General features: G+C 43.0%; 3 protein-coding genes across 5 annotated transcripts; 2 read left to right on the plus strand and 1 right to left on the minus strand.

The window, feature by feature from the left end:
• Nucleotides 1-720: 720 nt before the first annotated feature.
• On the plus strand, nucleotides 721-7,606 carry cbx3b (chromobox homolog 3b). 3 transcript variants are annotated; one of them, XM_047599718.1, is made up of 5 exons: nucleotides 721-801; nucleotides 4,160-4,300; nucleotides 4,390-4,546; nucleotides 4,954-5,111; nucleotides 6,406-7,606. In XM_047599718.1, exons 2-5 carry the CDS (start codon nucleotides 4,161-4,163, stop codon nucleotides 6,524-6,526), a joined length of 576 nt encoding a protein of 191 aa, XP_047455674.1. In that variant the 5' UTR covers nucleotides 721-801; nucleotide 4,160; the 3' UTR covers nucleotides 6,527-7,606. The 3 variants fall into 3 exon arrangements, with proteins under 3 accessions (XP_047455674.1, XP_047455673.1, XP_047455672.1); XM_047599717.1 differs by lacking the exon at nucleotides 721-801 and adding an exon at nucleotides 3,524-3,742; XM_047599716.1 differs by lacking the exon at nucleotides 721-801 and adding an exon at nucleotides 3,531-3,757.
• Nucleotides 7,607-8,108: 502 nt separating this feature from the next.
• Nucleotides 8,109-9,845, plus strand: snx10b (sorting nexin 10b). The gene is made up of 6 exons (XM_047598980.1): nucleotides 8,109-8,242; nucleotides 8,508-8,594; nucleotides 8,696-8,796; nucleotides 8,948-9,049; nucleotides 9,203-9,415; nucleotides 9,515-9,845. Exons 1-6 carry the CDS (start codon nucleotides 8,210-8,212, stop codon nucleotides 9,642-9,644), a joined length of 666 nt encoding a protein of 221 aa, XP_047454936.1. The 5' UTR covers nucleotides 8,109-8,209; the 3' UTR covers nucleotides 9,645-9,845.
• Nucleotides 9,846-18,103: 8,258 nt separating this feature from the next.
• Nucleotides 18,104-25,940, minus strand: skap2 (src kinase associated phosphoprotein 2). The gene is made up of 12 exons (XM_047597645.1): nucleotides 25,784-25,940; nucleotides 25,298-25,403; nucleotides 25,164-25,189; nucleotides 24,748-24,849; nucleotides 23,925-24,002; nucleotides 23,576-23,659; nucleotides 23,352-23,476; nucleotides 22,993-23,056; nucleotides 22,717-22,821; nucleotides 22,443-22,535; nucleotides 21,502-21,614; nucleotides 18,104-18,456 (listed from the first exon to the last, which is right to left on the minus strand). The coding sequence occupies exons 1-12, from the start codon at nucleotides 25,821-25,823 to the stop codon at nucleotides 18,364-18,366; spliced, it is 1,029 nt and encodes a 342-aa protein (XP_047453601.1). The 5' UTR covers nucleotides 25,824-25,940; the 3' UTR covers nucleotides 18,104-18,363.
• Nucleotides 25,941-26,219: the final 279 nt, after the last annotated feature.

Genomic DNA, 26,219 nt, shown 5'->3' on the forward strand with positions numbered 1-26,219 from the left:
CAGAAAACTTTACTGCAGAGATGAGGTATCAATAGTAAAGGTTAGGTGAGTTAGGTTCATGATCGTTTTTCAGTTTGGTTAGGATTTGTAGCTCAGGTCTGACCAGTATTATAAATGAATTATTGAGTTTAGTTGCATGTACTATAAATGTTCTGAAACGAGACATTTCCGCAAGCAATGGCTGTTGGTCTGCTGCCATCTGTTACTCATGAAAAGTCCTTTTTCTTTCTGCCACTGCTGTACACACAAATAAGACATAAACTGCACTGGAGCCAGTGGCCCATGACCCTGACGGATTTCGTATGTGACTCTTGGTGATTCGTAGTGTGATCTAAAGACAGTCTGGGGAGTGGATGAAGGTGCTGAGGGCTTCTGAGGTGGCGGCAGAGTTGGCAACGGTAATGCATTTGAATTCTCATACTGCTAATACCCTAACCCCTTCTGCATTACACGTGGGAATGTTCTCCAGGAAAGTCTTTAAATATGCAGTCAATCAATCAGCCAGTAATGAGAATGTGTAAATCTCTTCTGTGACGAGTTCAGGCTTCAATAATCTTTTAGCATACACTGCCCCTTATCCAAGCAGATTAACACTTGATATGAATAACAGGACCAATGTGAGTTCTCCCGCCCTGGCTGTAACCTGAGAGCTACGAAGTGGAGCTGAGGGAACGCCAGGGGCCTTTCCATGTGAAAAGGGTCCAGTCAGGCTTGGACTGAGCCACATAGACCACTAGTCACTCCATCCACAGCCGCTCACAGCAGGATCCAGCCATCTGGACTCATTTCTGCTCTGACCGGGTAGGTCTCAAGGCCCATCTGTATTAAGGGTACATTCACTGTGAGTGCGAGGAATGTGCTTGTCTGGGAGGGAACTCGGTAGATTTAAGGGATGACGGAATAACGCGATATATCTTTTCACCCTGTACACTGGAGCATGTCATCTCATCAACATCTGTATTTCATTTTTAGTGCCCTGGTCACTCTTGGGTTCAGTCGGTTTGGTTTTAGGCAAAAGAAACCTCAAATCACTTAATTATTGCCTGTTGTTGAGTTATTTAGGACACAAACACATGCAAGGAATGAAATATGTCTCAAAGGTCTCAAACCCATAACATAAAACTGTAATGTCCCAGGTTCAATTTCGGTCAGTCCGTCTCGCTGCCTGTCTTTCTCACGCTCTTTCATTTTTACCTCCTGCATTTTCAATTTAACAAATAAAGACAAAAAAAGAGGAATAGTGTCAAGATGATCTGATCTTTGATATTTCCCATAGATGAAATAAGCTACTTTCCTGTGTTTTTTGTAAAGAGAGCAGAACATGATCCAAACTGTAGCCGAGCAGCACACCCAAGACCGGACCTCACTGCATGCATTGCCGCCATTCCCGCGCCTGCAGCGACAGCTCGACCCTATTAGCTGTTCGGTTACTGAGGCAACTGGCACCAAAACCCCAAAAGAGCAGACAGGAAGAGGTCGGAGGGCAACAGCAGGTCACACGGCTGATAACCAACACATGTCTTGCCTTGGTTTCTGGATCAACTTATACCCTAATCCGTACAGAGGCGTATTATACGGTTGACTAGACTCTGTGAAGGAAAATATAAAAGAAATTTGGTATTACTTTTTAAGAAGCCAAACACTGAAAAAGGCTGTAAAGTTGTAATGTATTATACGAACTCCAAATGAGGTGGTTTATAAAAGCCACGACTACTGCTCAGCAACCCAAAGGCTTTCCCCTGACTTAATAACCGAAATCATTAGTTTATCTTTTTTAATGAGTCAATAAGAGAAAGTTTCTCTGACTCATAACCTTGTGTAGAAAGTCCAGTTATGCAGAGGCTGGAAGCAAAGTACATAAAGCAGTGTTAAGCTTCTTCAACACAGTGTTAATAATTAATACCAGAAGAAAACAGCAACTTACCACCTTGGCTTTTTCAGTCGGAGCCTGCAATTCCCAAGGATCATGCAAAAGTTTACCTACATGAAGTTTCCACTGCACATGGGAGGGAAATAGCTGGAAGGTTCCAAATGACCAAATATTGATTTGCAACTTGCATAAGACCTGTTTCCTGTCCTCCCGAGACTTAAATCAATAAGGTCTCATTCTGAAGAGAATATATACCACATTCATCTTCTGCAGGCATCTGCCAGTGTTTCACTGAAACGTGAAAGCCTGAAACCATTTTAATCACATCCCAAGAGCCTGCCCAGAGCTTTCTTACTGAGAAGGAAGCCGAGGCATTCATTTGTAGTATAGCCTCCTTGTACATTTACATTCTTGTAGTGTGGTTGTGTTGCTTGCATAAGTAACATTTCATGAACAAATGCAGCCAGTGTTACACAATCCTGCCTCGGAGATGAAACAGTATCAGTAGCAGAAGTGTATCAGAGGCAGTTCCAATATAAATTCACCTCCTGGTGAAAGCTCTTGTTCTGCTGCTTTTTGCCACCAGCACAAATCCATTTGCATTAGGTAACCGAGGTGCATGAGCAATGGCATTTAGGGCCCTCCTAATCCCGTAGTAGTCCTGTAAAGGTAAACAGCGTCCCCCAGTGGTGTTTTACAAAAGTGAGGGGAATAACTGATGGAAAAAGGGGTAAGCGTGGTCAAGTGGAGGAGCCTCCAAGTGGTGCTTGTTTGACCAATCAGCAGCTGTGTGATACCTCATTGGCTAATAGGGAGCTGTCAGTCAAATCTCTGCTGGCTGCTTTTCCTGTGATTTCAACAGTGTGGTTCCAGAGTTTGAGGAGAAAAGGTCTCCTCCAAAGATTCATATGCGTCCACAGAAGTACTGAGAACTAGTAAAGAAATATAAAATAAAATACTACATTGTAAGTACAAATATTTTAGAATTGTATTAATACCTATTTGGAATTAAATAAAATTAAACTTTATTAGTTATATTAAGAAGATTTTTTTTCATAATATTATTATCATCATATGATATGCACATTTTTAAAATGTATTTGCTGAGATACTGAGACCAGTCTCTTCCAAAACGTATTATTGATGTACATGAATCTGTCTGAAAATAAACTTCCAACTTTATGGGCAACATGGCATATTCCTGTCGAATAACAGCAGTACACAGCAGTACACAAAATAGAGATACTTAAACATGTACCTCCATACTGTACGTTTATAATAATAATAATATAATATAATATAATATAATATAATATAATATAATATAATATAATATAATATAATATGAGAAAACTTTTGTTTTATTCGTTTTTTGACGCACTTCGTGTTCACATATGTAAACGGGGAATACGTGCATTACAAAATACATATCCGTGTAATTTGCTTCCAGGGAGAATGATAAAAATATCAAACGCCAGGAGCCAGTGCGTAATCCCTGCGAGACCCACCAAATACAGACCGTCCCCTGCCATTCCCATCTGAAGCCCATGGGTGGCAGGGCAGCTCCGGACCACTGGGCTGGGATGGACGATAGGAGCGGATTGCTCTCTGATTGGTCGGTGGCGTACTCGTCCCCGTCGTCTCCTCCCGGTTTTCCTGGCATGACCTTTTCCCTTGGCAACCACTTCCTCCGAGCATCAACGGCCATCTTTAATTTTAACTCATTCATGAAAAGTTGTTTCCTTGTCAAACACGCCGAGCGACACATTTGCGCACAAAGCGGCGTCACCGGCGCCGTGTGCATGCGGTTCCTCAGCGAAGAGAGCAGAGCAGAGCAGAGCAGCGCCGCAGCAAGCTGTCCGCGGAGATCAAGTAAACACCGAAAGCGTACGTGCATATTGTTCAGTGCAGCGTGTTGTGCATCGTTCTGGCACGTTTCCATCCATGTTTTCTGTGTGTTTCGGTGTGTGCTCGTAGCTGAACTGTGGGAGTGAGCGCTACGCGTGTGTTCTCACTAAAATGTTGTGTTTTGGACTGAAGGGGCTGTGTGTTATGATCCCGAAAGAAACAGCAGGTGGAGCGCTGTAATAATAAGTGCACCGATTATTCAGTCGGGCGGACACAGCAGAGTTCTCACCACAATCACGTTGTTCTGCAAATATTTATGCAACTAAAGTGCCTGTCCCTGACCTCAGTGTGGCGTTTTTGCCCAGACAGACACTTTCTGTTCTTCCGCATTCCTGTAACTGCCCTGGCATTCATTCACGTGCTCCTTCTTTGTCATGGCAGGATGAGAAAGAAGCAGACTGCCAAACAGAGGAAGACTGAGGAGACTACAGTTGTCCAAGAGTTTGTGGTTGAAAAAATAATCCGCCGCAGAATCTTTAATGGAAGGGTGGAGTACTTCCTGAAGTGGAAAGGCTTCACAGAGTGAGTGAGATGCCACAGAGTCTGTCATTTTGTTCGCAGTGACATTTTGTTGAAACGTGACAGTTTTACTTCTCCTTTCATCACCACAGTGCAGAAAATACATGGGAGCCCGAGGACAATCTGGACTGTCCGGAGCTCATTGAGGAGTTCCTGAGAAACGCACACCTCTCAGAGGAGAATGTGGAAGAGCAGACTGAGCAAGAGTTAATTCCCAAAGAAGAAATGACAGAGCAAGAGACGGAAATTGTGAGTGTGTGTACAATGCTGTGGTGTGCTGTCTGTTGTTTCCAAGTTATTTACAGAATGTCTGCAATGTCTACAGAAGGTGGGGGGTATTATTATTAGAGTGCCTTTTCATACTGGACTTTTTTAGGTTGCCAGCTAAACTCAGAAAATTCAGGAAGCTTTGTCTGTCAGAAGTAGCTTCTCTGGAATAAAGATGAAAACATACATGACGGTTTTAAGGCAGAATATGGAACTTAATGGTGTGTGAAGGTGGTTAGTTATGCTCTGCCTCTGAAAGTGAAAGCAGAGTAATTTCCCCTTTCATACAAAAACCAGTACTTGTAGACCATCACTTGTTGTAGATCGTTTTTTTTTCTTCTTTTTTTAAACTGACTTCTCCATCTCTGTGCTTGCTATGCTTGTTGCAGTCCTGTGTGCAGGCTCACGCTGTGCAGGACGACGGCAGCGTCCTCCAGCCAGATGATGAGCAGTTGGACGCCCCCACTGACCTCAGCACTTACCTCGAGCCTGAATGCATCATCGGCTCCACGGACAGAAAGGGAGAGCTCATGTTCCTCGTCAAATGGTAACTTGGCTGCTTCTTCTTCACTCCGTCCTTGAACAGATTCCTGCGTTTGGCTGAATGTTTGCGGAAATAACAAAGCTGCAGTGTTCAAACTAAACTAAACGAAAACAAAGATAACAAGGTATTTCCACATGTCATGTTTATGAGGGTGTTTCCACCTTTTATTGCTGGTGGTATGTTGTGAAAAAAGTCCACATTCATAACATGTCAGGTGAATGCTTCATTCATAAGGGAGAAAAAGCTGGATGACACCAAACACCTGACAGCTCAGATTAGTAACAGACTGCAGAGTGAATTTGTACCCACAGCAAATGGTTATCATTACAGTCAGCCATAAAGCTTTACACTCACTGCTCCTGTTCAATAAAATTCTGTCCAGTGAACGTTTTGAACCTTTTGAAACTTGTTCAGTTTCTGAAAATAATATTGTGGAAATTCAAAACATGGACAGACAACAGGAGCAGCTCGATTGGTCGGTGGCGTACGCATCCCCGTTGTCTCCTCGCGGTTTTCCTGGCATGACATCTCCCCTTGGCAGCCACTTCCTCTGAGCATCAACGGCCGTCTTCAGCTTTAACTCATTCCTGGAAAGTTGTTTCCTTGTCAGACACTCCGAGCGACGCGTTTGCGCACGAAGTGGCGTCACTGGCGCCGTGTGCGCGCGGTTCCCAGCGAAGAGAGCAGGCACCTCAGATTAGATTACTCAAGAGTGAACTTGTACCCACAGCAAGTGGTTATCATTAAAGTCAGCCATAAAGCTTTACACTCAGTGCTCCTGTACAATAAAATTCTGTCCGGTGAAACATCTACCTTTGGAAACTTGTTCGGTTTCTGAAAATAATATCAGGTGACTAAGAAGTTTTGATGGAAGACTTGCTATTCAAAGCAAAGAGGAAATGTACAGTTGATGACACTTAAGGGCTGTGGTCAGACAGCAGACGGCAGCGCATAGATTAAAAACAACACCAAAAAAAACTGTAGTGACAGGCCTTCTGAGTCATGCATCTGTTACAGTGAGATTCCCATTGCTTCATGTCTTCAGTGCTAAACCCCCACTAATAAAAAGTTTAATTTGTCACATTGCCGGAAGTGTATATTAATTTGGAGCTTGACCTGAACCGCAATTTGTGTTACACATTTCATAAGAATATGTATTGGATATTTTGTAGTGGCCTTTCAGCCCTCATAAATACTAAACTGGCTGAAATGCGCGTTGCTGTTGAAACATTTTGCATGCGTCGCGACGGCCGGGAGCCGTTTTAACATCCTCCTCCTCTCGCGTGCTTCTCCACAGGAAGAACTCTGATGACGTGGCCCTGCTGCCGGCCCGCGAAGCCAGCGCCAGATGTCCTCAGGTGGTCATCGACTTCTACGAGAAGAAGCTGACCTGGCACTGCGGGGACGAGGAGCAGTGAGGCGTGCGCGGGTCCGTCTGCGGGAGGAGAGCCGGCGCGCGGCTGCGCTCTCACCTGAAGCTTAGTTTAACCTCCATCAAGTGTCCTCCTTCAGCTGACATTAGAGGCGCACAGTGTGAATTCACATCCCGCCGCAGGTAGAGTTTCAGACTCTTGACAGGTGCAAGATCCTCAGCGGGGGCGGATTTGAAGTGCTCTCGGCCCCGTGGTGCTCAGTAAGGACACGGAGGTGGAGGCTGAAACTACGCTTTGTGTGAAGTCAAACTAACCTGTTGCAGCGTCTTTTGTTTTTTTTTTTTTGTCATGTAGCAGACTCAATCACTGTGGACGTGTTTTGTTTTGAAAGAAAATGTATTTATAGTCCTGTTAAACTGCAAGTGTCTGTCACTGGGAAGGGTCCTTAGTAGTTTCACGCGCTGCTTTGAATCTTTTAAAGCAGCGCTGTGTTAGCAGATTGAGAGTAACTCCTGTCAAGTCTGTACCTTCCGGCCATGTAGCTTTTATTTAGGGCTAAACAACGTTGACTTGTTCTTTAAACTCCTGTTGTTTTGAACATGTACTGTGTGCAAGGTGTTTATAGTCATGGCTTTTATTGTGTTTGCTGTATCTCTGTGTGGCCCTCGAGGTTGCTGTAAAAGAAAGAAAAAAAAAAAAAAAAAAAAAAAAAAAACTGAAAATTCCCATATTTTGAATCAACTGCTGTGTTCCAGACGTTCTCAACCCTTTTTACTCAATTAATGACTTAGCTTTTTAATTATTAGGTTCTCAAAGTGAAGTCCTGGTAGAATCATTCAATAGGTCATCGTATTTCTTGAGTAAAACTGTTGAGATAGTTGAAAATGAACTGTTGTGCACCTGTAGCGGGTGAGACGATTGTTAAATGTAGCACTTTAGATTTGTGGCTGTCCATTTACTTGATACCTGCATCCTGGCAGCACTGTTCTGACTCGACATATCTCCCATGACTGTTATGGGACACTCAGCTGAAACTTAAAAAAAAAACACACCTTCTACTGAACTACTGTAACTTTTGACCATGAATCTGTGAAGTCTGTGAATAAAACGAACCTTTTGTGACAACTCTTCCTCCTGACTGATTTCATTAAACGCCATTAAACGAGGTGGGAACGTGACTGAAACGAAGAATCAAAGTTATTATGTCAAACTAATAAAACAGAGTGTGACCTGGTTTTGATTGAAATAGGGTAATCGACATGAGAGTGACTCAGCACCTTCCACAAAATCTTGCTTTTGTTGTAATAAATTCTGTGAACTTTAACCAGAGCTTTTCATGTGACAGGCGATGAGGTGAAACCAAACATTTTAAACTTTAAAATCTAAACTGAAAATGAACTAAAGCATTATGGTGACATAGTAAAACTAGAATGGACTAAAAACAAAACAATGAAAAGGAATAAACAAAAAACCACTTCGCAAATGATCATTTGATGACATATGGTCAACGGACAATAAGTGCTGATGTTGACAAGTTGGCACATGTTGTCAAACCGGCCTTTTCCAGGGAACTGCACACACAGTTTGTTAGCAACGGGGAGGAGCTTATCTTACTTTATTTTGAAACCTTTGTCCCTAAGAGTGGAAATATAAGACAGAAGCTCGATGCCAAACATATCATTACCAGTCTGGTTTTACTGAGATTAAAACTTGAAGATACTCTGGAATATGAGAAAAGAAAGCGACAGCACTTTGAACGAGGTAGGTCTGACGTTAATGCTGAGGTAGTTTCATAAAATGAACCTTGAATTCACAAAGTCACATGTTAAACTCAAATTGAAACAGTGATTATAAAACTGCACTGAGTAATAAAGGATACTTGCTGGGTTTTTCCTATCCCAGTTTTTTTTTTTTTTTTACGTTAGTCACTGAACTTCCTCTATTTGCCAATAAAATCCTTCCCCTTTTACAAAACCCAGTGTATTCAGTTCAGTGTTTCAGTGCCTCTCCTTCCTTCTCCATGCAGCCGGTCATCAGTGTTTGGGTGAGAGACCCGCGGATACGAAAGAATGACTTTTGGCACGCCTACATAGACTATGAAATTTGTTTACATGTAAGTAAAAAGATAACAAGGCTTACTTACTTAAATATTATATCTCTACAGGTAACAATGGAAGCTTAGTGTGTGTGTAACACTGTTGTGTTCTGTTTTAGACCAGCAGCGTATGCTTCACCAAAAAGCTGTCGCGTGTTAGAAGGCGATACAGTGAGTTTGTATGGCTCAGACAGAAGCTAAAGGAAAATTCGTTGCTAATGTAAGTACAGTCACCGGCTTTCAAATTAGTGTATGACTGTAAACACAACTGGCTTACTTTCACTTTTCATATGACAAGTAATCCGCTCAGTGGTTCCTGTCATTCCTGTTTCTTTATTACTATTCATTTTGTTATTATTTTTTTTGTGCAGGATACAGCTCCCAGAGCTGCCCCCCAAAAATCCCTTCTTCAGCCTGAACAATGCCCAGCAGATCACCGATAGAATGAAAGGGCTCCAAAAGTTTCTGGAACAGTAAGAAAAACTTCAAGAGATCAATACATTTATGAACTTTGACATACTTTAGCACAAACATAACAAAACTGGTATGCGGAGTTTCCTGACCAGGTCAGTACTGTTTTCTGTCCTGTGGCAAAAGGTGTGTTATATATGCATTTATTTTTTCAGAATACTTCAGAGTCCCCTGCTGCTGTCAGACAGTTGCCTGCACCTTTTCCTTCAGTCAGAACTCAACATATCGAAGATGGAGGCCTGTGCTGCTGGGAGGACGCATTACACCGTGGCTCAGGCTGTCCAAAACTGCGGCCTGAGGAGGTTCCACTCAGAGACGGACCTGGAGGACCTGCAGACGGACGTGTTCTGTGACTTTGACTCAGATAGGTACGGTAGTGTTATACTTGATTCATCCCAGTAAAAACTTTTTACTACGTGTTTCCTACTGTCAGTAAAAATCTTTTGCTCTTGTCTGTGTTGTTCCAGCTCAGAGAGCAGAGATCCCGAGCGCAAGATTAACGATTTGGGAGTAAACAACGCAGAAAGTACAGCTTCACTTGATTTACTGGGAACCAGCCAAGAAGAAACGATGAGCTGCTCGCCCGTTTCAATATGAGAACATCACCGTCTTGCTGTCGTAATGACGGTGTGAACGTTGGAGCCAGCTTGTTTGGACCTTTAAAGATCGAACTGTTACTCTACATGGCTGCATGTAGTTATTTCTCCTCAAATGTTTGCTTTTTTTTCTTTTAAATGTCACAGGTTATCATGTCCTCAGTAACAATGTATAGTAAGAAATAAAAATGTATATTTTGTGCTTCTTGTACTGTTGTCAGTGTGTCCTGGCTGCATGACTTGTAGCAGCAGTTCGCCTGAAGATGGCAGTGTTGTTACATTTATATTTGCTGCATAAACAAACGCATCAAGGCATCATTCATTTAAGTCGTTTTTACAGTGAAACTAGACATATACGTGCAGATAACAATGTTATATCTCGAGCACTGACAGCCTAATGTCTCTCTGTGTGGCTTCCGCTGCTAATAAAGTGCGTGATCTGGGAAGCTTGTCATCTGGTGGCCACTGCAGTGCTTAGCGGCATGACATGTATAATAGGGTCTCTGCAGAGTTTTCAGACGGCCCCCCTGTCAGGTGTGTGGCTGGTAGGAGGTTCTGTGAGATCCCAGTGGACTCGCTCCTGTCTGAGAGGGCTAGCAGGGAGACAGGCCACGCTGCTCCCAGCAGAACAAAATGCCAGGTGCACTGACAAGCCACCCTTTCTATCTGTCCCCGTTGCTTTATATTTGTGTGAGCTTATTCACTACAACCACGTGTCTCATGTGTGTCCGCACTATACGTACATGTGCGCTCCCACAGCGAGCACCACAATGCTTATGCAGAGGTAATGACCACTAAACAGAGTGAAGGCAACCTGACATGTCTGCAGAGCTAATTAGATTAGCCGCTTCTCTCCGTAGCAGCAGTGTGATTCATTATAAACTCAGAATAGAAGCAGGCAATAGGTTTGTTTTACGGAGAACAGAAAGGTGAGGTCACCTCAGACCGGCTCCGCTATGAGCAGCAGGACAGTTTGGACGACAGAAAGCTCACAAACTCATAGTGGAGGGGGGGTGGGCGCCTTTCCCGGAGATGCGTGGGTGTAGACCACACGTGTTCATGTGCATATGCTAATGCGGAATACGCATGTGTCACCTTTGTCAGTGCTTGAAGTGCAGGGCAGCATTGTTCTGCAGCTTCAAGCACGTGAACTGAGCCTGTCAGTGCCGGAGATGTTTGTTTGAGCTGGATGTTCTGGAGAGGTTTCACACAGCTAGAAAACACACGTGGGATTTTCAAGTAAGGGCATTTTACGGATCCATTTGCAGCTTAAAGAAGTGTTTAAAAAAAAAAGCCAAAAAAAAAAGCCCTCTATCACCGATGCGTTTTCATTAATATATTTTTTTTTTTTTACTAATCTCACTGAATAATAATTTCACTTTACAGTCATTTTATGTCAAAACACTAAATAGGCAGCTGTCTCCATGATATGGACGGATGCGTGGACTGACTGGTCTTACCAGTCCACGAGTATTGACTTGTCTTTCAATGATCCGTGACTCTGGTCCACTGGCTGTTAACCTTGAGCCGCTGTAGCCTATAGCCTGTCAGTGTGTGCTCTGCTGCCATGACAACGCTGACACATTTAAACCCATCAGATCAATTGCTAACAGCTCCCTCCTCCATGCTGTGTGACCCTCAAGGAGGTCAGACGGGAAAACAAAAGGTAAAATTACTCCGAATCCAAGGTTGGATTTAGGTGCATAGCCACAAAGGTTGGCCTACAAGATGAAATTTTGTTTCATTATGTTTCTGTTTAATCTAATTAGTATGCTTATTGTTTGACACATAAAACAGTAGAAGATCAGACAAAGGAAAATGGCTCCTCTGGGAAACGTCCATCTGCCTCAGACCAAGTCAGCATGTATTTCTGCCACGGCAGCTCAAATAAACCCCACCTCACGCCTAACTTATTATTCTCTCTGTTGTTTAATCAAAGCAGAATCACAAAAAATAAAAATAAAAAAAAATACATTTTACATGTTGGAACACTGTCAGACGTGTAACATTATGAAATCCCAATCAGGGTTCCTCTACTGAGCTAAAAACAAATGGAAGCACTGAGGGAGATATGCTCCAGTGGAGGCAAATTACAGATAAATCAGAGGCTGCTCATGCATTTTAAGTGCCACATTATACAGAATCCATTAGTAGCAATAGGAGCTCAGCACCATTTGAGATATTAAATCTCTGTGACTGCAACTCTCTGGAACCATGATGAGTCGATATCAGAGGAACCTACGCTGCCAATAGAAAGGGGGTGAGGCCCGAAAGGAATTATGCCACAATTATAAACCAACAGTGATATGATAACGCCACAAGCTGCTTATAGTGATGTGCGGCGTGTTGTACAGCAAGAAACCCACATTTACTAAAGGCAGATGAAGGCGCAAGGTAAATAACCTGGGATTAACTGAAGTGTTAATAACAAACCCATTGACTCTGAACATTTTTCAAGGTCTCCCACATTTCATGCCTGTGCTGAGCGCTGATTTACTGAGGGCCACAAAAATTCCACAAGCTGACAGGCAAAACAGGATTTTCAGATGTAACATCTGTCAATGCAGCTGTGTGCCTCCGTCTCGTTGTGTGGTTGCGCGTGCGCGTGCGTGCGTGTCCTCTCCTAATACCTGCCTCAATCTTGTACAAGTATTCTTTTCCTCAAGGCTGAAACATTTTTCTCTGCCACTCAAACGTCACAGATGGAAATGAGCTGACATATAAGAGCTATCCATCATTCATCAAACCCAGCCCGGCCTTACCTTTCCTCCAACCGCACACGTTTGTGCCTGCTCTTTCCCCCTCCGCGCGCTGTCTCTTTCGGTGTGTGGATGTAGCAATTACTGGGATCAGTGTACCAAGGCAAGCAACAGCTTCCCATCTCCTGGAATCAGGGCTGATCAGCGTGAAACTAGCTGCTCTGCCTCGAACATATACATAGGCCTGAGGGGGGGGAAAGGAAGTTGAGATCATTGCTTGATAATTTCCTGAAATAACACGGTGTGCAAAATCAGATATGTTTCCTTTGGTGCGTGTAGCTGAGAACAGATGGATGAGAAGGAAGGGTCTGGTGTTAGAGAACATGTCTGTGTTACTCGTGCATATAAAATACATTTCTGTGTAGCAAGAAATACAGGCCAAAATAATTTACAATGTCAAAGTCGTAATGGCTGGAACAAGCAAAGGCGAACGTGTTAGAATTCAACGAAGAAATGAGAGGAATGATAGAGATAGAGAGAGCACATTTGCTTGAAAACATCCCCCGCGTGCCACAAGATCACGTGTAAATAACAACCACTCCAGACTAATGTCTTGTTAGGGATGAGGAACGAGTACAGGGGGAGCTGTTTTGTCGTACCCGGCTCAGTTCGCGGAGAGATGGTCAGCGGTGGCAGAGAGAAGGCGGCCGATGGCGGAGAAACAAGGCAGAGGGAAAAATGAAGGGGTAGAGGGCATCATCTCTCGGGGGCCTCTGAGCCTCACTGCCAGTGCGTGTAAATCAGCAGGCAGCTCACGGCTGCAATGAGGTAGAAAATAAAAAAAACATAAAAATGTCCGAGTGAAATAAGACGCGAGGAGAAATCTTTTATGATGAGCCTAAATTCTCCTTACTCTGCAGTAGATCCACTGACCGCCTCAGCTTGTCTTCTCCAGACACCGTCCATCACCCCAATGTCTGCATATAGCCACAAATTACTCAAATTACCCCACCTGCTACTCATGTAATACATATGTAATGAGTGTCCCAAAATTTGCATGATTATTATTCATGGTACATTGATACACTGACGTTAGATTAATTAATATACATATAAAATCAAATAGGACCAGGGAATATGGTTCAATCGCATGACACAATGTGGAAGTTCTCCTTAAGAAATCACAGACAGTAAGTAGATATTTGAACTACTTTTGGTTATGCTGTTAATCACTGTATTTATTTTGTTATTCAAATTTTTTTGTTATGCAACACTGAAATCACATAAGGTCATTGTGATTTCTGATGCTGAGGGAAAAAGTAAAAGGCACGATGTACTTAACCCCCCCCCCCTTAAAACCCAGAATCTGCTTTTCAGAAGTAAAATAATTCATTTTAATATGTTCATTTGTGTATATTGAATTGACTACAACACAAATATGAGCCATACACACTCTGAGCAACTCTGAACAGCACACAACAGATGGAGGCTCAGTCAAAGTGAGTTACACTGTATAAATCACCAGACAGAGGAATTTCTGCCTCTTTCAGATGATGCTGAGTGTAAAAGTTTCACACACAGTGAAATCGGTCATAACCGAAAATTAATTTTCCTTAGAATCTTAACACATTTTGTACGGCAAAGATACACTGCGTGGCCAAAAATAAGGACACACACTCTAATATTTTGTTGTGTTTGGCTTTGATTACATTCCTCCAGTTAGACTGATGGGTGCATCACTACATCTGCCCCTCTTCTTACCCTGAAGTCCTGGAACGGGGTCAGATGACATGATCTTCTTCTAGTGCTCCAGAGTCCAATATTTATGCTCCCTAGCAAACTGGAGCCTTTTTTCCAGTTAGCCTCACTGATCAGTGGTGTTCTTAAGGCTACACAACTGTTCGGTCCCAATCCCTTGAGCTTCCTTCACATTGTACATGTGGAAATGCTCTTACTTTCACTATTAAACTAAGTTCTACTGTTGTTTGTCTTCGATTTAATTTCAGACGATGGGTTCCCCACTGTTCTTCCAGTTTTTAATAATGCCCTGGACAGTTCTTAACCCAGTTTTAGAAGTTTCTGCATGCACGCCTCGTTGCACCAGTTGGGGTTAAATAACTTGTTGCCAACTGGAAGATAATCACCCATGCAGCAATTATCCAGTAGGAGGCTACTACCTATTTGCTTAGTTAAATCCAGGTGATGAATCTTTGGACCAGGCATAGTACTATTATTCAGATGTATTCTTCATGTTTTATGTCATTACACATTCATCTAAATGCTTTATCCACACTATAAGGAAAACGTAAAGATTCAACAAATTCACACAATTCAATCAATTTGAGTCAGTTTTCCTAAGCGCCCTCGGTGGTAACTGCTGACCAGATGGCGTGGTCATGTCACTGTACTGATGAGCCGCTCCATTCGTGCTTCAGGCACTAAATTAGCTCAGGTTTGCTTGGCAGGACCTTTGCTTGGACGCATACCGAAGCCGATACTAAACGGGAGTGATGGCAACAATTTGCTATCCAGGGTCTCAGTTAGCTCACCAACCTCTTGTAACTCAACACTCATACCTTTACTTCCCACGTTACAAGGGCCTGCTATTTAAAGACCTGACACTGAGACGGGACCTCAACCTAAACGCGGGGTCACTAAAACCGGGGGCATCTAACAGTGGACGGTGAAAGAGGGAGCAATCAGTTTGCACAGGCTTGTCAGCTACAGCGTAGGTGGCGTAGGTGGGTGTAAGGTAAAGAGGCATGTAATTACAGTTACAGCATGACTACTACAAACTATCCTCCCAAACCATCCAGGGTCATTACTCACCTCACTAACTAGTGAAGTAAATCACCGTCGGCGCACTGACCTGATATCAGAGCCATATAAATAATCTGCAAAGACACGTCTCGGGGGTGAGGTGTGGGAGGTGTTTATAGCGCGCGGACAAACACCTGTCACTTTGATAAGTCTAATTTATCTTGAGCGACATGTCAGCGCATAGCTCTACCCTGCCTGCCTGACAGCCTGGACTCTCAACCCCACACCCTGTTTGTAAAAGCGATGCACACAGCATATGACAGAAATGACAAGCCTCTCCGTGCGGCAATAGCAGCTCTATTTGTTTAAAATACAAACTGGGGTGTGATGGTGTTTAAGCTACTATCCTGTAGATTGGTTGATTATCAGAGTCCTGGAGTCCTGGAGTCAGTTGCGTCTCCTGCTCCGGAGATATACAGGGCTTCCCCTGACATTACTGTCTGCAGCTCCCAGAAGGCTATTAACAAGGGGAGCAAGTAGGCGCTGATAACATGTGAGAGAGGTGGGCGTGGCGCTGGCAATAAATGACCCGTCTAGACCCATATTTACTGGCCTGCACCTAACCCTGCTGTGCAGCTCATAACATTACACATTAGATATTGGAAAATCACTAAAATAAATAGAAATATAAGCCGCAAATTGCAGAAATGTGAATTTATCAGAGCGGCCTGTCACGATCGTTCGCTTTCGCTTTAAATACGCCACGTCTCCCCACAATGTCATTACCCAGCTGAGGAAACCTTAATTTGTCAGCTGTCCTGAGTTATGTTAACAGAAACTGACCCCAATTAAGAGTGACTTGCATTTAAAAAATGTCTATTTCAGATTTTAAGATTTAGACCAAGGGGAAGAGGCTTTAATGGAATGCTGACATAGGGCCAGTTGGAGAGGTGATACATTTCCTGCAAAATGCCAGGGGATGCCACATAAATAAGGCTGTGTTATTCCTGACAGAAACTCTCTATGAAGCTGTGGTGTGATCTATTGCTGAGTGACCTGGTTAAAGAGCAGATGAAACAGCTGACAGCTTGATCAAGATTACTTCTCTAAAGTGGTATAGATCAAGCCTTTAGCCTTCTCACCAGCCTCAGGGGGGGCCGTATAAAATGATGATTGTACATAATCATATTCATCAAAGTTAAGCAGGGTGATATCGTCTTTGTATTTGTTTATATATATGTATATATGTACACACAGTCTATAATTATTGAAAGTTCTGCTAAGTAAGGTTTAACAGAATTATTTAAATTCTGAGGCATCGGTATAAACTGACTTATATACTGTATATTATATACATATGTGTGTGTGTGTGTGTGTATTATTTTGGAAATATATATATATATATATATATATTTCCATCATCTTTCTCAGCAAATCCCCTTTTATTTATTATTACTGAGTAGCTCCATCTATATACATTTGGCCGTTGAAAGTGTGTTTTTATGGTCGAAAGTATTAATTAGTGATATCCTGGTATCATTAGTGTAATTTAGTGCCCCGCAGATTAATGACACGGTGGCATTTATCTTTGAAACATTATATCTTGATGTTAAATTGCAATAAAAGAACCTGTATATTCTGAAGATGTGGCTGTCCAAATCTAACAGGAGACGGGGGTGAAGTTGACATCCATTAAGGAAATCCTTTATTGGCACATAAAAATGAAAGGCAATATTTAGCCTCTGGCAACCTCGCCCACTGCCAAACATTAAAAGATGGGCTCTTAAGCACTGCGTCAGTAATATTTGTGTTTATGAATTAAAAACAAGTGTTTGATGAGTTGGATGACCAGCACTCTGAACATGTGCATGATCAACGTAATTTCTGTGGTTGACTGTCTTATAGTTTCTATTTACTTCCCTTACTGTCCTAACACACACAAAAATTCTCTAAACTCAGAGTAGTATATTCAATAACTAATTATGGTAATTCATTACATCTCCAATTAGTAGAGAAGGTTTATTGCTGCACTGTACCGTAAAGAGCAGGATTTATGTTGGCTTTGAATGTCACCCAGAGGACAGAGGACGAGCTCATCACTCAACGGGAACAAAACAGAGGGACAGGAGCAAGGAAAAAAATAGAGAGGAAGAAGGAGAGAAAGATATGGTGAGTTATTGGTTAATGAATGCATTTTTTTCCCCCTTCCCATTTTCTCACAACCTTGAAGGAACCTTGACAAGGCCCCTTTGTCTCCATCCAACCAAAGACGAGTGCATCACCCTCAGAGATGAAAATTGTGGTATAACTTTGGCATTTCTGTGAGGAGGCTGTAAAAAGATATGTACAGTACGTATGTAACCTCAGAGGGATATGGCCAGCTAACGCCACCTCGCCTGCTGTCAAACAGCCCCTTGGAGGGCGATAAGCATCCCGGCTATCGGGGTGGCTGGCTGTCTTATTAGTGCACCTCAGCCGTTTCACTCAGGCATGCAGCGCAACCAACCATCTGCCGCGCCGTGATCCTCTGCCCAGCGAAGTCTCCCTGGTGCCATAAAACAAAAAAGTGTCCCTTTGATGCTCGGAACAAAAGTGCTGACCAGATGAATAAACTCATTTCTTGAATAAATAAAAGCATCTTCGTCCACATAACCAGAAGGTTACGTGCATATATCAAGTTTTCACACATATTTTAGTATTAATAATATTGACAGTGGCTTAACTGTACACTGAAGGTTTCTTCGCGCCCGTAAATACTCAAAACCTGAACTTCCTCTTGACTCGTGCTGTTAATTTGGACCGTAATCATCATGTCAAGACTTGTTTCCCCAAGGCAGAAAGAAAAAAAAGAAAAAAAAAACTGCCATGTGGTCCTTGTGCCTTCCTTCAGCACCTTTGTGGCGATCCTCATTTCTAACCTTTGAAGAGACTCTATTGCCACCTTGTGGTTTAACAAGCAGGTTAACCAATAATAAAAAAAAAATGATTCAGGTCCAACAAATGTGTTTAAATCTTTATTATTTTTTTGCCAAAAGCAGTGCATGAAAGGGTATCAAACATTGCCCGGTGAACAGAAAATAAATATAACCCAGCGATGCAAGGAGCATATGGTTTAGAAAAATACTACAAATGTATTACATTCACAAGAATCATCGACTCATCTGTCTTTTGCAGTGGACATGGGTGGAATGTTCTGGAAAAGTATCAATGATAATACAGATGGTTTATTAAACTAGGCAAACAAGCAGAAGAATAAACCGTTCACAGAACATACAGCTCCGTCAGGTAGTCTCTGGGCACAATGCCTATAGCTCCATTCTTCTCCCCAACCCACCAGCCAAAGCTCTGGTACTCCTGGAAACAAGAGAGGCAGGAGAAACGTTAATAAGACTGGATCAATCCTCTTACATCCATCACAAGTTACACTTACGAATTTCACATCTGGCTGTTTAGAAAATTCTTTGGCTTTTTGTTGATGTTGTTATTGTTCACTCGGTACCATCTATGTACGCTCAACGGCTCTACACTTCCACTTTCAGACCAGATTCAATACCTGGTGTCAGTTTTGAGATTGCACACACTTCCCTCCACTCCACACAAAAAACCCTCAGTGCACATAGAGCACATCACGCATAAATCTGTCACAGCGTGACAAGTAATAGCTCCAAATGGCTGTCAGCATGCTGAGATGTGAGGAGGGCACAGTGAGGAGAGATCTGACACGAGAAGAGAATAAGTCTCTCTTTCTCTATCGCTCTCGTTGGACAAAAGCCTGACCTCACATCAAAGTCTCGCCAAGACATGAATCAGAACCGGAGCTCACGTTCTGACAAGGCTCAAGGAGGACAAGCCTGCACAATGTTTCAAATCCAAGCCCGAACTCGAGGACGAGGAGGGGGCCACATCTGTGTCCAGTTATTCCCGAGAGGGAGCAATGGATGTAAGCGATCAGATGGTGGTATTGGACACAGGAAGAGCACAATAATAACAGCGAGGGTTAACGCTGACAGTCGTCTGGTGACGGGCCATTCATCATGTCAGCGAAAGAGGAGCTCGACTTTCTGTTAATGGCACAACTCCACAGACGACACATCAGGAAATTAAACAACATACCAACAGTGAACAGACAAAAGGTGTCGGCTCGGTTTTATTTATCTGTAACATGATGAAAATTACATTTCATCCCAAGCCTCTGAGGGATAATATTGCATGCAGACATGAGGTGTGTGTGTGTGTGCGTCCGTGTGTGTGTGTGTGTGTGCAGGTTATGACTTCCTGCCGTTAGCCTTTGAAAACGGCAACACCTCATTGTGTAGTTGGCTGCCTGACAAATAAGTCACGCTTAAGTGAGTGCTGGACACAACATGAGAACACATAGAGCCCTGGATGGCAAATGACACCACACGCATTAACACAAATATCCTAAGCTGGCTAACACCACTGTCCTCTAATTGCATTACATCCATAAAATGAAAAGCTCGCGGCGCAGCGGTTTAAAAGAACCTGCAGCAACAACAGCAACATTGCATCGTGTTTTAAGGAGTCACCTCGTAATTAGTTTTTCACTTGCAATGTGGCGGGGGGTGTAGGGGTGGGGGGGCAGCATATCCGGACAACACCCTCTCCCAGGTCCTGACTGGGGGGTCTCACAGCTGTAACACTACAGCTATTTCTGGGCTACGGAATGGGGGAGGGATGCACGGAAGAGGGAGAAAGGAGAATGGTGGAGGAGGGAGTGATGGGAGGGTGGTGGTGGTGTGGGGGGGGGAGAAGGAGTCGGCTGTCCCTTCAGCTGCAGCTGGCTGCTGCAGTCCAGACAGGTTTTATGGTCATTGCCCTCGCAGCAGGCCACAACCCCCAACACCAAGGTTTCAGCTAATGGCACTCCCAGTCTAAGTGAAAGGGCAACTTGATTCTTGGTCCTTTTTTCGGCGCACCAAGAAGGAGTCATAAAGAGGCATTTGGTCAATGAGCATCGATAGGTCTGTCTGCTTTGTGCATTTTTGTCCTTCCATTAGTGCGGAAGGATCAATCCATCGATTGATCAGGAAAGTAACAACTCTGGCGATTCATTATTCACTGATAAAATTTACATATATACATATATATAAAAAAACAAATGTTCCCAAGATTTAAAGTTCAAACTTTCTCAATTTGGAACCGAGCCTAGAGCAAAAAATAAATAAATAAAAAATAAAGGTGTGACCTCAGACATGGCTGTGAAAGACTTGCTTGATTATTTTTTAACATTTTATAAACCAAGGATAATTTGATAATGAAATCAACTGATAGCAGAGGTTTCCCAACACTTCTGGATAAAAGGGTAGTTGGTAGTAGTAATTTGATTTACCTATGAATAAAGACTATAAATAAATAAAACATTTCAAAATAAAAGCATTCTCTTTCTATTCTTCTGATTAATGGGAGACATGCAGGACTTCTTTGCTTTAACATGCCACTAGATGGCAGACTTGAATATGAAAAGGGACCTGGCCAGCTGACAACAGCATGTCTCAGTTGACTCCATGCTCCATAGAAACCAAACCAGACAGGAAATAAAGCCTGGCTAGATTGAGCATATTTCACACATTTTTTTTCTTTTCATTTTAAACCACAAGTTTTGGCATGCATTTATGTAAAGTGTAAAAATCCACTACTTATTTTCTGCCCTGTGGTTCATTAAAAGTTTGTTAAACCTATCGCAACAAAACCCCATTCTACGTCCATGTGAACTAGTTAAGTACAAAAGGGCTTCTGTTTGGTTACATAATGAAGTTAAAGAACGGCCCCTCAGTTCTCCCATCCATGCCTAGCTGACAAGCCTCGGAAATTGTGCGTCCACTACACGTCTTCACCTGCTCTGAATAGAGTGGCGGACTAAGCCTGGGTTTCCTGAGAACACACATTCCTATTTGGAGAGGTGAGAGAGACGTCTGAGAGGTGTGTGGGCTGAGGGCTGCTCACCGCCTGGCATGGCAGCAGCGACAGCGTGCTGAAACAGTCCAGATGGAAGTGATGGAATGGTGCTGTGTGCCAGCAAAGCCCGGCCTCCGCCAACAGCACTAAAACAGTTTCCGTTGTGACACAGCTAATCCCCGTCAGAGTGCCAGAGAAAGAATCTAGCCCAGTCTGCCTCTTACCATCAGCCATCTACCTCTAGGCGGTGGGCCAGACGCTGCCAGTAAAGGATCTGAATAGTCAGTTCCTCTGAGGGCCTAGAAATAACTCACTTTAGGTGGTCTGAGACCAGCTGAGGCACTCTGACTGCAAAACCTCATGGCAAACTTTTGCATTAGAGTTGGGTTTTAACTAATCCTGGCTGTCCATGCACAGAGAAAACACTCACCAGGTGACAAATCAACAGTTTACAGCCAACACCCAGGGTTACTCTATCCGTACCTTGCTCAGGATGTAGACGGCATCTCCACGTTTGAAGGACAGCTCATCTGGGTGGTCCCCTGTACAGTCCCATAATCCCTGGTAGAAGTTCTGGTAGTCGGTGCTCTTGTCGACTGGGAGGAGAAAATGGGAAATAAGGTGATAACATACGGTGCATTTTATTTTCTACTGAGAGTAATCACTTCATGTCTACAGCGTGGCCACAGCTGGGGATTGCTAGCATGGAGCCCGACCAACAGGAGGCAGTGGAGAGCCTGAAGCTAATGTGTTAGCATGGGCAAAGGTAGGAAGATGGCTGTGTCCCAGAAGAGAGTTTTTCACAAGTGATGCACAGAGTTCTAAAAAGTTGAGCCAAATCTGTGGTGAAGCACCTCCTCACAGAGCTTTGAAAAACAAATAACTATTATATATAGTAGTACACTATAAATATTGATATAGCACACTGCATAAAATCAATTTGTAGTATGGACCTTGAATACAGCTATTGTCTTGGCAGCTGGTGTTTGCACTTCCCGACTAATTTATTCATCTGGAATGGGGCCATATTGAGTTTGGTGGTGACCCTGAGTGCGTATTAATCATAAGAATATTTGTACAGACTCAGAAGACGGGGAAATTTATATAGCAAACCATTCTTGCGCTTACTGAATTATAACAACACTTATAGTAAAAGGAAGTTGGCCAACTGGGGCAAGTTATTTCCAGTGTTGTGTTAACTTTCAGTTGCGCTTGTTTACTAGAACTTCCTCTGTAAATGGCACTTCTCTTTCTTAACGGCAGCTTTAGATGACTTAATGTATTCACAGTGACAAAGAAAAAAAAACAGGCTGATTATTTGACGACCCGCTCTCTTCCCATTCGTCAATTCTGTATATTTTACCACATTTGAATTCATTGAATAAACCGCTCTGTCTTTAGACACAGATGCCAGCGCTGTGTACCTGCAGTAGTAGCAGCAGCAGGAGGGGGAAGAGGAGGTTTGCTCCCTGGCTCGACTTTTGGTGGAGCCTTTGCTGGAGTGGGCTCTTCTTCCTCTGGAGAAGCGAGAAAAAAAAAAGTAGTGATGTATTAATTAACTGTTATGGTTAGTGTTAACTGACCTCAGATGAATATTAAATGGTAGAAGCATAAAAGCAAAACCCATCAGACAGATCCTGTGTGTGCAATTTGTTAATTTTCCATAGACGGAGGCTGTAATCTCAAATGTGGTCTGACCTGGGAGCACTTCGTAGATATCTTCGTCAATTGGCTCACTGTTTCCAACGTCATCGTACATTTCCTGATCGTCGTCGTCTTCCTCTGGAATGACGCCACTCATATCTAAAATCGGAGGAATAACGTATTTGTTTCACACACAATGTCTGTTCGTTCACCAGCTCTGTGATAAATTGAACCAACTTTGTTCATATTAGAAAAATATTTGAAATTGGAACCAAAATTATGAGCTACTGAGATTAAAGATAGTAGTAAAATGTTCTTATGGCTGGAAACCTTTCAAGACAAAGTCTATCTCTTTCACCCAGTCCTCCGCCTCTTTGGTTGATGACGCACAAAACTGCAATGAAAGAGGAGAGAAATGAAACCTGCAGTCAGTGCAATAAGCAGTCTTACATATATTAATTAACATAAACAAATAATACCACATTTATGCATGGCAAAATGTTCCGCATGGAATAGAAAGACTCGCTTAGAATTTTAAAATATGCACATCAGGTCGAGCTATTGCAAAGGCAGCAGTGTCACATGAATGAACGGGTGTTTAAAATAAAGATTTAATGAAGTGCACGGCCGCACACGACGTGCCAAGTTTCAAGCATCTCGAGTGCACATTTGTTTTTCGGCGTGCGCACCTGATAGACTCGCTTGTCTGGAGCTGAAATTTCAAAGCAGCAGTCTTTCTTCGAGTCTTTGCGTAAGGTGTTGTTCATTTTGACCGTGTACCCATCTATGCTGAATTCGCCCTTCTGCTGCTTGTCTGGTTCGCAAAAAAATGAAAAAAGTCAGCAGTGGTTCAGATATTCAGATACAGGTGCAGCGATATTGTTAGAAAAACCACAAAGTTAATATATAGTACCTTTCTCGCTGCCATAGTAGTAGAACGTGTGGTGGCTTAGAGCGCACCATCTCTTTTGCCACTCGGTGCCAAAAAAGCTGTGATCTGTGGAGGCAAAGCGACAACCAGAAAAGTAGACAAGAGGGATCCTTGTGTGAATATAGGCAGTGGCTTCCTGTTAGCTCCTCCACTGAGCTGTAATATCATGTCTGCATAAATTGTCTCCCTTTTGTCCATATCCAGACCTCGTATATTCAGACTTCAGTAAATATTTGACATCTTTTATACTTCAGTGTACAGGCAACATCTGTTTTTTTTTTTTTACAAATCATACAGCCTTATGTGTATTTAATTAAAAAAAAGCACTAACCCTTTCTGCGTTTCTCAAGATATCCTGCTTTAAAGACAGACAGGTCCTGAGCCGCCACAGGTGGGGACTGCTGGGCACCTGCAAAAAGAGTTAAAGAAACCCAGAAAAATAAGCATTCTCTCTGATCCCATCCACGTTACTGCCTTTAAAAGTAATTGATAAAACATCTCTACATGGGTTTCGGGTCTTCGCCATCGTGCATGCGTTTACTTGACGTGGAAATGGCTGGCAAAAGGCACGGAGGCTACGTTAAGCAATGTTTAACTTCTCACTGGAGGAGGTACCCCTCGCACCGTGCAACTTCAATGCAAATGTTCAAATGCTGTGTCAAAGTTGCTTTGTGTGAAAGAGCAGCCATAAAACTGGCAGCTGCTCACAGCTCATAAACCCCAGTCCCCTAATCGCCGTTTCACAAGGATTTCCCTGATACTCTGTCTAAAAAAACAAAACAAACCTAAACCCTTATATATAGACTGATATCATTGAGCACATCGGATTAATGGGAATGAGTTTTTATTTCTTCAAATTTCAGCCGTGGCAGTAATTTCCAATCCTCAGACCATGGCTGAGAGCAATAAAGCATGCTCTAGCTGTCAAAGGGGTGGGGAGAGGGACATGGTGGGAGCAGCAGTTGAGTCCCCAAATTGCTTCCCAAGTATGTTGCCAAGTTACAGTTGGAATGTCTCCCTCATTGTGCCACTCAAAGTCACTTTCTCCAAGGAGCAGACGCAAGGATGTGTATATTTTCATGCCAAGGTTCAGCCTTTAAATACGTTAATCCGTGGTCTGTGAGCAGTTAGCAGGTTGGCCCTGGAACCCTTACCATCGCCGCCTTCATCGTCCTTGTCTGTGCGCTCAGAATGCAGAGACCCTCCGTCATTGTTGCTGTCAACGTCGTCCTCACAGTCCGAGTCATCTCCAACTACTGCAGTGAGCACAGTGGACACGTTACGGCCTAATACAGTGGCTCCCAGCTTGTTGTGTGTGTAGGTGATGGCAGTTAGTGTGAAAGAGGATAAAAGCTGAAAACTATTCAGATATAATGACAAATATACAATAATACAATACAAAAAAAATAAATAAATAAAAAATCAAACAGATATTAGAGCAGAAGCAATCATAGCGTTCAGTTGCTTGTAGTAGAAACCTCTTGCATTCATGTTGAGGCCTGTTTTGTGGGTACCAACCACAGGTTTAGGCGTATAACATTGTTGAGCAAAGAGAAAGGCCAGCACTCACCTCTGTCCTTGAAATCATGTGGGAAACTGTTGGGGAGGCAGTAGATGGATATTAACAGCTTGAAAATAGACAACCTTCCACAAGATTTGTAAGAATATTCCCAAACAGGAAATGTTTGGTTCTTAGAGACATACCCGAGTTTGACCTCTTTGATTCGTTTGATTAAAGCTTCCCTCTTGTCTTTGGCCTTTTTGCTTAAAGTTTCCCCTTTTAAACCATCGGAGAGGTAATATTCTAGGTCTAAACAAAGACAGATAAAGCATTAATTCAGTGTGATGCATTTTGTTTGTTTGTTTGTTTAGCAGTCAAAAAGTCCATTCTTGGTGGACATCGTCCGAGACACCAAAACACTCAAAGAGGCAGCCTAACGTGAGAATCCTCATAGTTTGTTATCATCAGTAGCAGAATTTTTGAATGAAACACCAACACCGGTGTGTGTTGGTGACATTTTGCTGGACAAGAAAAAAAGAAAAAGTTTGTCCTTACAGGGTCTGCGCTTCCTCTTTCGCCAAACCGTCCGTTTAAAAAAAAAAAAAAAAAAAAAAAAAAAACTACACCCAGTGAACGCGTCTTAAAGGAAACAACAGGCACGAAAAGACAACGACGAACGGATATTTTACCTGAAATGAGGCTCGCTAACTCCTCGGGAATCGCGCGCATTGTCACCAGCGGAGAGTGTAGCCCGAGGCGATGGACCTTCCTGCAGCTGCGGGGGGAACTTGACACACGGAAGCAGCCCAGGCTCAGAAATACGGAAGTTAATGTGTTAATTATTTATCAGTGACCCGCACAGCTCCGCCGCTGCAGGACAAACAGCCAAGCGTCTACGCGTCTGCGCCGACGTTTATTGCCCTTTATTCTCTGCCACTGAAGACGGAGAGTTGATCCTTTAATGGGTCTTAACGGGACAATAAAGTCCAGGCATAAACACCGCGATCATATTTGTGATTGATTTCAGATAATATTTATTTGGCAACTCAAGTGCGCGCGCCATGACTGACTCGTTGGCTGCAGTGATGCCAGCACGTGGAGTTTATGAAGGTGTCAACACTGTAA

This window comes from Mugil cephalus, chromosome 11 (genome assembly GCF_022458985.1).
Source record: "Mugil cephalus isolate CIBA_MC_2020 chromosome 11, CIBA_Mcephalus_1.1, whole genome shotgun sequence".
Lineage (NCBI taxonomy): Eukaryota > Metazoa > Chordata > Actinopteri > Mugiliformes > Mugilidae > Mugil > Mugil cephalus.

Bases quoted from the DNA above. Each gene is read 5' to 3' on its own strand.
- cbx3b (XM_047599718.1), top strand. From the start codon at position 4,161: ATGAGAAAGAAGCAGACTGCCAAACAGAGGAAGACTGAGGAGACTACA. The intron at 4,301-4,389 runs GTGAGTGAGATG...TCATCACCACAG, and splicing joins AAGTGGAAAGGCTTCACAGA to TGCAGAAAATACATGGGAGC. The intron at 5,112-6,405 runs GTAACTTGGCTG...GCTTCTCCACAG, and splicing joins CTCATGTTCCTCGTCAAATG to GAAGAACTCTGATGACGTGG.
- snx10b (XM_047598980.1), top strand. From the start codon at position 8,210: ATGAGAAAAGAAAGCGACAGCACTTTGAACGAG. The intron at 8,243-8,507 runs GTAGGTCTGACG...TTCTCCATGCAG, and splicing joins GCGACAGCACTTTGAACGAG to CCGGTCATCAGTGTTTGGGT. The intron at 9,416-9,514 runs GTACGGTAGTGT...GTGTTGTTCCAG, and splicing joins TGTGACTTTGACTCAGATAG to CTCAGAGAGCAGAGATCCCG.
- skap2 (XM_047597645.1), bottom strand. From the start codon at position 25,823: ATGCGCGCGATTCCCGAGGAGTTAGCGAGCCTCATTTCAG. The intron at 24,850-25,163 runs GTGAGTGCTGGC...TGCTCACTGCAG, and splicing joins ACATGATTTCAAGGACAGAG to TAGTTGGAGATGACTCGGAC. The intron at 18,457-21,501 runs GTACGGATAGAG...TCTTGTTTCCAG, and splicing joins CCGTCTACATCCTGAGCAAG to GAGTACCAGAGCTTTGGCTG.